The sequence below is a fragment of the Puma concolor genome, chromosome D3, assembly GCF_028749965.1.
Source record: "Puma concolor isolate L17-30 chromosome D3, mPumCon1.1.hap2, whole genome shotgun sequence".
In the NCBI taxonomy this organism is placed as follows: Eukaryota; Metazoa; Chordata; class Mammalia; order Carnivora; family Felidae; genus Puma; species Puma concolor.
Genome location: NC_141678.1, coordinates 31,888,364 through 31,900,472, shown reverse-complemented (window position 1 = coordinate 31,900,472; position 12,109 = coordinate 31,888,364). Strand labels below are relative to the sequence as shown.

The 12,109-nt window shown below is 37.3% G+C and overlaps 1 protein-coding gene across 3 annotated transcripts in view; it reads left to right on the top strand.

Moving 5' to 3' along the window:
* CEP192 (centrosomal protein 192) overlaps positions 1-12,109 on the top strand; it is a 135,146-nt gene that overhangs the window by 99,098 nt on the left and 23,939 nt on the right. For all 3 annotated transcript variants that reach the window (XM_086682400.1, XM_086682398.1, XM_086682399.1), the window contains exons 32-35: positions 4,442-4,702; positions 4,948-5,063; positions 6,846-6,955; positions 9,594-9,744. In XM_086682400.1, the coding sequence (XP_086538526.1) occupies positions 4,442-4,702; positions 4,948-5,063; positions 6,846-6,955; positions 9,594-9,744 (638 nt within the window). The remainder of the gene's footprint in view (positions 1-4,441; positions 4,703-4,947; positions 5,064-6,845; positions 6,956-9,593; positions 9,745-12,109) is intronic.

Genomic DNA, 12,109 nt, shown 5'->3' with positions numbered 1-12,109 from the left:
AACTGACTAAACCACCCAGGCGCCCCTATCCTGAATATATTTCGATTAGTTTCAGGTTTACTAGCCAAGATGTTAAGGTTATTCTTAAGTAAGAATTTCTGGAGAGCTAGTAATCCCTGGTGGTTTAGGGCAAGACCATTTGATTTGATAGTCACCAGGAGAAGTTCAAGCTGACCTTCTTAAGACAAAGTAGGATCCTAGTGGGAGTCCTGCCTATGTAGATGCCACTTGTCCTCTCAGAGGTGGGCTGAACGGGGACCAGAAGTGCACAGATATGGCCTTTATCTCACAGGAAGACTTTGCCTACTAGCACTGATGTACATTTGTGGAGATAAGGAACCTGGCACAGTGGTGGAAGAGCACTTAACTCTAGTGATGAGAGACTGGGAACAGCCACTGTTCTTCACACTCACCCTGGGTCAGTCTCTACTCAACTTGTGCTTCACTCACTTACTGTCCTGGTTTGGTTCTGAGGAGCAAGTGAAATTATGCTTTGTGTACTATATAGCACGGTGGGACTGCAATAAAATATATATTTAATGCATTCTGAGTATATGCCAGGCATTACTCTCTCTCTCTTTTTTTTTTTAACATTTATTTATTTTTGAAATAGAGAGGGGGACATAGCACGAGCAGGGGGAAGGGCAGAGAGAGAGGGAGACACAGAATCCAAAGCAGGCTCCAGGCTCCAAGCTCTCAGCGCAAAGCCCAAGGTGGGGCTCAAACTCCTGGACCACAAGATCATGACCTGAACTGAAGTCGATCACTTAACAGACTGAGCTACCCAGGTGCCCCTGCCAAGCACTACTCTTAATCATCACCACACGAATTACCATACTTTATCTTCAAAACGACTGTCTGTCATACCATTCTTCATTTTACACATACGGAAACAGACCTAGAGAGATACTTGCCATGGTCATGTTTCTTACATGGCAGTAAATCATCCAGGATGGGTTCATATTCAGACTACTTGACTACAAAGCCTGTTTTTATCTATTGTGCAGGTTCTAGGTGTGCATACTGCCTCTGTTTTCCAGTCCTGTAGAGCAGCAGTTCTCAACCAGAGGCTGTTTTACCCTCCAGGGGACTCTTGGCAATACTAGACACATTTTTGGTTGTCATTACTGGGGGTGGGAAAAGGGTGCTACTGGCATCTAGTGGGTAGAAGCCAGGGATGCAACTGAACTCCCTGCAAGGCAAAGGACAGCCCCCACCACAAGGTATGATGTAGCTCAAGACATTGTAGTGCTGAGGTTAAGAAACCCTGCTCTAGGGGCACCTGGGTGGCGCAGTCGGTTAAGCGTCTGACTTCAACCAGGTCACGATCTCACGGTCCGTGAATTCGAGCCCCGCGTCGGGCTCTGGGCTGATGGCTCAGAGCCTGGAGCCTGTTTCCGATTCTGTGTCTCCCTCTCTCTCTGCCCCTCGCCTGTTCATGCTCTGTCTCTCTCTGTCCCAAAAATAAATAAACATTGAAGAAACCCTGCTCTAGAACAGTAGTTTTTCCTCTTGAATCTTTGGATCTGTTAGCATTGGTCAGATATAATTTTATTTCATCATTCTTTTTCTTTACCTTTTACTCAGCAGTTCTTTGTGATTCTTTAGGCTTGGAAAATACAGGAAGAATATTTATATTGAGTGTGTTCAAAAAGGAAAACTTTTTCCCTGTTTTCTAGTTTCATATATAAAGTTTACTTGCAAATTTCTGTGGGAAGAGAAATTAGAAACACTTTTGGCTTTTGAAACTACCAAGAGTTCACTCTGAGTGAGGAGGGATTTGTTTTGAAACTACCAGGAGTGTACTCTGAATAAGGAGGAATTTGTAGGAGCTTCACATCTGAAGCACTAATCCAGGGGCACCTGGGTGGCTCAGTCGGTTGAGCATCTGACTTTGGCTCAGGTCTTGATCTCACCATTCATGAGTTTGAGCCCCGCATCAGGCTGTGTGCTGACAGCTCAGAGCCTGGAGCCTGCTTTGGATTCTGTGTCTCCCTCTCTCTCTGCCCCTGCCCCTGCCCCACTCTATCTCTCAAAAAAAACACAAAAAACAAAAAACAAAACATTGACAATGCAAGCTGGTGCAGTCACTCTGGAAAACAGTATGGAGGTTCCTCAAAAAGCTAAAAATAGAACTACCCTACGACCCAGCAATTGCACTAGTAGGCATTTATCCATGGGATACAGGTGTGCTGTTTCAAAGGGACACATGCTTCCCCATGTTTATAGCAGCACTCTCAACAATAGCCAAAGTATGGAAAGAGCCCAAATGTCCATCGATGGATGAACGGATAAAGATATGGTATATATATACAATGGAGTATTACTTGGCAATCAAAAAGAATGAAATCTTGCCATTTGCAACTACGTGGATGGAACTGGAGGATATTATGCTAAGTGAAATTAGTCAGAGAAAGACAAAAATCATATGACTTCACTCGTATGAGGACTTTAAGAGACAAAACAGATGAACATAAGGGAAGGGAAACAAAAATAATATAAAAACAGGGAGGGGGGACAAAACAGAAGAGACTCATAAATATGGAGAACAAACTGAGGGTTACTGGAGGAGTTGTGGAAGGGGGGATGGGCTAAATGGGTAAGGGGCATTAAGGAATCTACTCCTGAAATTGTTGTTTCACTATATGCTAACTAATTTGGATGTAAATTTTTTAAAAAATTAAAATGTGAGCTAAAAAAACATTAAAAATTAAAAAAATTAAATACTACTGATCTGTACTCATTTTGGCAAGCCAGTACCAATTGATGAGGTCCCTAAATTTAATTTTTCAAAACGTTATTTTAAGTGCATAATACAACTCAAAATAAGCTATTGATGTTTTCAAGTTTGCAAGGTATTCTTTGGAACGTATTTTATTTTATTATGTTTTTTGAGAGAGAGAGAGGAGGGCACAACTGAGCAAGGGGCAGAGAGAGAGAGAGAGAGAGAGAGAGAGAGAGAGAGAGAGAAAGAGAGAAAGAGAAAGAGAGAGAAAGAGAAAAGTGGGAAAGTGGGACTTACCCGAAGCAGGGCTCGAGCTCACCCGAAGCAGGGCTTATGCTTACCCGAAGTGGGACTCAAACTCACGAATTGCGAGATCATGACCTCAGCCGAAGTCAGATGCTTAATGACTGAGCGATCCAGGTGCCCTAGAACTGTTTTAATAATTGGAAATGATAGGTCATTTTTAAAGGAGTGCATTTTTAAAAGGTATGGGAAGTTTGTTTTCCAGCAGCATACCTGTTTTCTTACATTTTTATTTATAGACTTTATTCTGTGAATCCTTATTTCCTGGTAGTGCTAAGCCCTGTGGAAGCAGCCTGGCTTAGAGACAGCACCAGTTGGCACCTAAAGCCTGCCTCCATTCTGCACCCCAGCTACCAGGGGGGTCTGTCCTCTTGAGAATTGTTTGAGTTCTTGGCTTCTGTTTGGTCCCTTTGGCACACTTCTTTCTCACTCTGGTAGACCAAAGGCTAACAGGATTATAGAACAATAGATTTTTTTCACCAACACATTTCATTTTCAAAATTGAGAATTACTGGGAAGTTGCAAGAATTATATGGTGAGATTTCACCCTACCACTTAGATTCCACAATTAAATGTTTTGCTATATTTATGTTATCACATATCTAACCATCCATCAATTCATCTCTTTTTGTAATGCATTTCAAAGTAAATTATAAACATTATGTTCCACCCTAAACACTTGTTTTTTGTTTTTTGGTTTTTTTTTTTGAATGTTACTTTTGACAGAGAGAGACAGGGTGAGCAGGGGAGGGACAGAGAGAGAGAGAGAGAAAGGGAGACACAGAATCCAAAGAAGGGTCCAGACTGTCAGCACAAAGCCTGACATGGGGCTCTAACGCACAAACTGTGAGATCATAACCTGAGCTGAAGTTGGATGCTTAACCAACTGAGCCACTCAGGTGCTCCCACCCTAAACACTTCTTAAACAAGTTTATTTATACTTATCTTTTATTCCTTTATTATCTAAGCTTGGCTTTTATAACAATGAAATAATTTAGCATATTGGAAGGTAAATAATTTTGCAACTCTTTGTTTTTCTCCTAAGAGAAGTTCTTCAGTATAATGCGGGGCTGGAAGTGGGGTAACTACCAACCAAAGTACACAAAGAGTAATAATTTTTTTTTAATGTTTATTTATTTATTTTTGAGAGAGAGCATGATCAGGGGAGGGGCAGAGAGAGAGAGGGAGAGAGAGAATTTTCACACTGTCAGCACAGAGCCCAACTCAGGGCTTGAACTCTTGAACTATGAGAAATCAAGAGTTGGACACTTAACCGACTGAGCCACGCAGGTGCCCCAAGAATAATAATTTTAATTGTATTAAATTGGTATGGGTTTTCTTTTCTAGCTTTAATTTAATCTTCTTTTTACTTACATAAAAATAATTTTGGATTTATATATTTTCTCCTTTTAGATACCTTTGTCTGGATATGGAGGAACAAGTAATCTTATTTTGGAAGATGTTAAAAAGTTATCTGACAGTTACATGGTAACAGTGAATGACTTAATACCTGGAAAAGAAAGTAGAATTGTTTTTTCTGTTCATAACACTGGCTCTCGGGCAGCTTTTGTTAAAGCAGTAGGTTTTAAGGATTCTCAGAAAAAAATTTTGCTGGATCCTAAAGTATTAAGGATTTTTCCAGATAAATTTGTGCTCAAGGAAAAAACACAAGAAGTAAGTATGAGTCTGTGCACGAAAAATAGGAATTCATTTTTAGGTTAAGTTAATAATTATGTATTTTATGAATAAAAATTAATAGTTGAAAGTAAGAAGGAATGGAAGTACTTACCTTTTCAGAAATGCTATCATATACATCCATGTCTGTTGACTGTTTAGGTTCATATGATAGTTAATTCAGAATGAAATGACTTAAGAAAAATATTTAATATTTACTCCTGATTTGTTTTTCTTGGCATCAGGATGTTACTATAATATATAATCCTTCAGACAGAGAGAACAGTTCTACAACTATAACAGAACTGTCAACTGTATACTTCTTTGGTGGCGATGAAATCTCAAGGCAGCAGTATCGAAGGTAAGTTACTTATATTAGATCATGTTGGGAACTATTCAGTAGAAATAATGAAGGCTTAAAAATGGTTTGGGACTTGAAATTTATAGAACATGCAGCTACTTCTTAGTGAACCGGTAGATGAAAAATCTTGGTAAAATTTGTGTGGCTGACAGTCCACCACATTGTGAGGAAAGAAATGCCTGTAGGAAACCCATCTGCTGTGTTTGCAGTGTGCGTTCTTTACTAGGCATACCTATTGTGCCCCTTCTCTTTTATGCAAATAGGCACCTTAGACTTCATAACAGGACGATCTTCCTAATGATGGTATGTCAAGTTTAGAAAAGATTTAAGAACTACTGAAAAAATATATTGTATATAAACACACCTGACTTATTTGTAGTATTTCTAGGAATGTTGCGAATTATTGGAAAGGATCAAGTTGTGTTTAGAAGTGTGTAGGATGTTAAAACACATGCTAGCTTAAAACATGTGCTTCTAGAAAATTTGGTACCTCTAAATATAGTTTAATATACAGAAATGTCAAATTTAGACATTTAGATTTAGATGTGATTTAAACATAGGTAACATTCTTGTATGTTGAATTCAGAATTCTTGTGTTATAAAAATCTGCTTCCTAGCCTAGAGGACTGAATATAAAACGAAGCTCACGATATTTCATCTGTCAGTAGGAAATCATTAGCTCTCAGTGGGGGAGGGGTATATGCATATACCAATAGTTCCTTCTTCCAACCCTTTGTGCTCTGCTATGTTCTATTTTGGTATGTAATTTAGGAAATTGTTTTATTTTTAATCCAATGAGGATTATTGGAATGTTAAAAACGAGATTTGAGGGGCTCCTGGGTGGCTCAGTCGGTTGGGCATCCGACTTCGGCTCAGGTCATGATCTTGCAGTCCGTGAGTTAGAGCCCCGCATCCGGCTCTGTGCTGACAGCTCAGAGCCTGGAGCCTGTTTCGGATTCTGTGTTTCTCTCTCTGTGTCTCTCTGACCCTTCCCCGTTCATGCTCTGTCTCTCTCTGTCTCAAAAATAAATAAATGTTTAAAAAAAATTAAAAAAAAAAAAGATTTGAGTGATATGTTGCTACATGATGTTAGAATAGACCCAAGATCTCAACTTTGAACCTGCTTTTGTTTGTCAAGTAAGTATTTTAGATACAGAAACTGACATTTGGAGAAATTAGATTACTGGGTATTGGTTTTTATTTTTCCCTTTTTCTCTACTGGGATATAACAATCAGCATATTGTTTTAGAACCCCTCTTTGCTGCATGTGTACAGCATATAATTTCTTTTGTTTGTGAACATCACAGTATTACAGAGAAATTTACATTTCAATTCTCTCACCTCAGAGATTCTCTAGAAGAGGCCAGGTAAATATAGTTACATGGTAATTTAAATGTCCCTCTCTCATGTACTTAAATCATGTTCTTGGCCTATTCTTTTGGTTTTTTTCTGAGACAGATTTCTAACTATGATCAAACTCTTACAAATAATGAAAATGTAAGACCTGAAGATAATCTAATTTTACTCTTTTTTCTACTCTTACAGTAGGGAGTTCTCATTTTGATGTTAATATTTAACTGAAATTGATGACTGCACTGCCATGTATAACTTTTAAGGGAACGTCCAAAACAGATTTTCTTTTAAAAATTACTTATATTAGGATTTAAGACATGAGATCTATATGCTAATGAATCATTCATGCTGTTTGTGAGATTTGCCAAATACACTAATGAAAATTGAATTTATGTAAAATAGTTTTTGAGTAAAAATCTCTGTTGGCAGAGCCCTATTGCACAAACCAGGGATTATAGAACAAATACTTCCAGAACATAGTGTGCTGCAGAACATTGATTTTGCTGAAACATTTCAGGATGAGTTACAAGTAACTGAAGGTAAGAATTTCATCATGACCCAAAAGATTTATCTAGGTCCAGTGATGTAATATAAGGAGAAAGAGTATTAGTTTAGATTGTGGAGTTAGGCTGAGTTTGAGCCACAATTCTGCTGTATGGCTTTCGATGTTACGTAGATTCAGTTTCCTTATTTGTAAAATGAGAGTAATAATATCTATCTTCTCATGCATACAGAATTGTTGTGAAGATGAAATGAGAGAGCTTTGCTATATAAATGTTAGATGTTATGAATAATCTTATGACACCTACTTTATGGGTAGACTTGTAAACAGGAGAATGAATGGTCATTATTAAATCCAGAGTAATTACTATTTAAGATTTAATCATTGGAAAAACTTGAACTCATTTTGAGATTTGTGCCGGCTATGCAGTTTATGGAGGATGTGATGGTGGCAAAATCAATCAATCAATCAATCAATCCAAAATAGACAGCAGTGGAATAGCTCCAACCTAGATATTTAGTTCTATTTGAGCTGAACCATTCAAGCATCTAATAGTGTTTATTACTGATACAAAAAACATGTCTTGACACCTACAAATTATGTGAAAATGGACAGATTTTTACCACAGTGTTGTTTATAATAGCAAGAAGTAACCTAAATGTCCAAGAATAAGGCATCGATTATGTAATAGAAAATGTTGATGCTATTAAAATAATGACATGATTTTATATTAAAGACATGAGAATGTCTTATTATTTTCTTTTAAAATAACTTAATTATTTTAAAGTTGCATAATAAGGTCTTATTATGGTAAAAATAATTTAATGTGTCTATATACAGCTTCACAGATAAAATCGCAGGATTTAGACACCAGATATTACCAGTGGTTATGTTCTGGTAGTAGAATTTCAGGTGGTCATGTTTTTTTCCTTCATTTTTGTTTCCTAGGTTTTTTTTTTTTTATATAAGTTTATTTTGAGAGACAGAGAAAGGAAAAGAGAAGGTGGGTGAGGGGCAGAGAGAGGGAGCCCCATGTTGAGCCCCAACATGTGTCTCAAACTCACAAACTGTGAGATCATGACCTGAGCCGAAATCAAGAATTGGACACTTAACTGACTGAGCCAACCAGGCACTCCTGTTTTCTAGGGTTTTTTTAATGGTAAAGTATATATTGCTTCTAAATTATGAAATGGTAAAAGGATATTTATGCCTATGTAGAGGTGATGCAGAATACTCATCTTTTCAGTAGTTAGGAGTCTAAATCATCTGCTCAAAGGGAAGGTTGGGATGGATAGTTAAAAATAGTGAAAAGAGGGGCGCCTGGGTGGCTCAGCCAGTTAAGCGCCCAACTTTGGCTCAGGTCATGATCTCATGGTTCGTGAGTTCAATCCCCGCATCGGGCTCTGTGCGGACAGCTCAGGGCCTGGAGCCTGCTTTGGACTCTGTCTCCCTCTCTCTCTGCCTCTCCACCGCTCACACTCTGTCTCTCAAAGATAAATAAACATTTAAAAAAATTTTAAAAATAATGAAAAGATTTGAAATGAATCTTGTCAGCAGTGTGTTAACGGTGCAGAGTATAGAACGAACCTTGGATTTGGAGGTGAAGCAATTCAAGACCATCTCTACAACTTCATCTCCTCTGAGTTTTACCTTCCTTATCTTGTCATCATAAGAAAGATCCTAATCAGAGAGTTAAACTGAACTGTGCTTTGTAGATGGAAACACTTAGAATGGGGAGGAGTTGATAAGATGGAGAAGATGAGGACCAGAATGGGGAAGGATAGTCCAAGGAGAGGGAGTTGTGTGTACAGAAATTCAAGAAATGTGTTATATTAAGGGTCGTGTTGACAAACCCAACCAAGAGCCCAAGTAATCTGTCAAGACCACTCATCCAAGATGGGGAAGAGGTAGGACTTCAGGTAGGTCTTTGGGACACCAGAATACTGGGTTCCTTGAGGTGGTGTATTTATTGTCCAGAGGAAGGGAGGAAACAATCCCACTTTGTTCTGTGTTGGTTAGTTTTAGTAGATCACCTATGGGAGTGTTGCAGTTGAACTTTTTATGTGGTTATTTTGAATAACGTTTGTTTGAGTATATTACTATTATAGGTATTTATAATCTTGTTTTGTAAAATGTGTGATTTATGGCAAATATTTTCACACTTGATATAAACTTTTGTAGTCCGATATCTTTGGTTATTACAAATTTCAACTTACACTTACTGTGTTCTTTTAAACACTTTTCATTTAAAAAGTGTCATTCTTAATGTCTAATTTAAATGTAGAATCCAGAATACATAATTCCTACTTCAAAGAGTTGCTGTGAAAGCTAACTAGAATAATATTTATGAAGGGATTAAAACGTTACCTGGCCCACAGTCAGCTTGATGCCATATGTAGCTCTAAACACATTCATACTTTAATGCTCACAACAACCCCTGAGATGGATCATAATTTTTTATATTATCCTTGAGGAGACGAAAGCTTGGAGAGGTTAGATCACCAAATCCAAAGCCAGAGCCTGAGCTGCCTATAATTTCATCCTCGTCAATAGTTGTAAACGTCAAATGTCACCCACCCCAACCTGTTGCTGTAAATGTATAAATTTATCTGTTATATTTTTGTGGTGTGATTATGTGAAGATTCATATATTTCAAATATTATTTTCTATTTCAGTGTATGATCTTCCCCAACGGCCTAATGATATTCAGCTCTTTTATGGAAACATGCGTAAAATTATACTTTCAGTAATTGGAGAATTCAGAGACTCCGTGTCTAGCAGTGAATTCCTTCAGCCTTCTTCCAAAGCTAGCGTAGAATCTAAAAGGTAAAACAGAAACAAAATATCTCTCATCATATTTCAAGAGAAGTTAATTCACAGTAGAGCTGATCTTTCCTCCATACTTTTTTGCCTCAAAATTTTTATTACATCTTTATATTTTGGTTTAAGTTGAAATAATTTTAAATTTACAGAAAAGTTTAAAAATAGTACATATTAAACCTGCATTGAGATTCCCTGGTTGCTAACATTTTGCCACATTTACCTTATTATTGTTTATGTGTGTATAACTTTTTTCTGTACCTTTTAAGAATAAATTGCAGGCATGATGACCAGTTCATCCTGTTTTCTAAAAACGCAGACCCTCTCCTATATAGCTGTAGTAAACCCATCCAGATTAGGACCTTAGTGTTGTTACAGTACTAACATCTAGTCCACAGATTTCATGCAGATTCCCCAGTTCCCCAGTAAAGTTCTTTATAGTTAAATCAAAGAAATAAGCAAAAACCTCCTCTTTTCTTTTCCTCTTTAGTCCAGAATCTAATCTGAGATCACACGTTACATTTAGCCTGTCTCTTTACCTCTTTCAATATAGAATACTTCTTCAGTCTGTCCTTCTCTTTCACGACAGAACGCAGAAGGTTGGATCATCAAATCAGAGCCACAGAATCAAAGATACTACCCAGAACTAAGCTTTAGTAACAATTTTAGATGAAACATGAGGAAATCAGGATTGCTAATTGTGTTTCCTAGGTCCTTCTTGCAATATGAATACTCCACTCTAGTTTACATTTAACATGAGGTCTCTAAGCTGTGCACGTGATACATTACTAACACGAAGGGGTGGCTGTTTCCATCATGAAAGCTCTTTTATTCTTGTGTAATTACATACCTTATGTGATAATTTTTTTCAAACAACTATGTTGAAAAAATTCATAAATTTTTATTTTCTTTACCATAACCAATTCTAGACAGACCAGGAACATTCTTCATAAGTATTCTATAGAAAAGTAAATTAGTATGATTGCTGGGAGATGTCATTAGGAAGATTACAAGGGGATTTGACTGAGTCATCTTTCTTTTTTTTTCCTGGGCTTTTCCTGCCTGGTAAAAAGGGGAAAATGGCACAGGCCAGCTGCTAACCCTTTTCTTACCAGTGAGTGACCTTGATGTTCTTGTAGAGCACAGACTAGTTACTTTGTAAAATGTCCCTCACATCACAGATACGATGCTGTTTGTTTCCTCAGCACATCTCAGGTGCTAAACAATGCTGATTTGTCCCATTACTTGAAATATTTTTATCACTTAGTTAAAATGGTGTCTGCCAGGTTTCTTCATGGTAGTTAGTTAATAAATGTCTTAAAGGAAGATCCTTAGAGATGATGAGTTATCTTATTCCTTTTCAAACTTGTAGTACCCACTGATGATTATTGCTTGAATCATATTAGTACTGTCTTATTTACCAAATGGTGATTTTCTAATTCTATCTTTTTACATTTACTAGTTGTCTTTCCACTATGAGGAAGAGATTTACTTCACCCTCTTTTGTGTACTTATATTTGGGCAGACTGGTGAATTCAGTATAAATTCTTTACTGTCCTCATTTGGTTGCTTAATCTGACTTTTTATTCACCGGCATGATGGTTATTTTAGGTTTGTCTTATGCATTTCCTGTCCCAGCCCTGGAATAGGGGCCCTGGTTCATTTTAGTAGAAAATGGTATTAGAAACTGGGATATGAGTGTGCTATTGCTTTTCAGGTGTTAGTACTTCTAAGCTCCCTCCATGGACAGAGCTAGGAAATATATGCATTTTATATAAATCCACATGTATCCACATCTATTTATAAATATGTTGAAATCATGAGTTTATACTGATAACTCCAATACTGAGAATCTGCCTTCATTATCCTCAGTATATTTGAATTTTACTCTATCCTCCTATTTTTAACCAATCTTCTCATCTTCTCCTTGGCACATCATTGCCAACTCATGTTGGCTGAGGGTTCTCTACAAGTCCCAGCCACCAACTAATAGCTGACTCAGACCCACCCACCTGGAGCCTCCAGCTCATTTAACCTTGCCCTCTTTTCCCATACTTTTTTAAAGTTTTTATTAGAGTATAATTAACATACAATAATCCTATTCATTTGAGATGTACATCATAGTGATTTGATTTTTTTATACATTGTGAAATGAAATGATCCCACAATAAGTCTAGTTATCATCTGTCACCAAACTTATAATATTATTGACTATATTTCCTATGCTATATATTCCATCCCCATAATTTATTTTATAAGTGAAAGTTTGTACCTCTTAATCTCCTTCACCTATTTCACTCACCCCTAACCCCTCTCCCTGCCTCCTGAAACCAACAGTTTGTTTCCTGTGTCTAAGAGTCTGGTTTTTTTG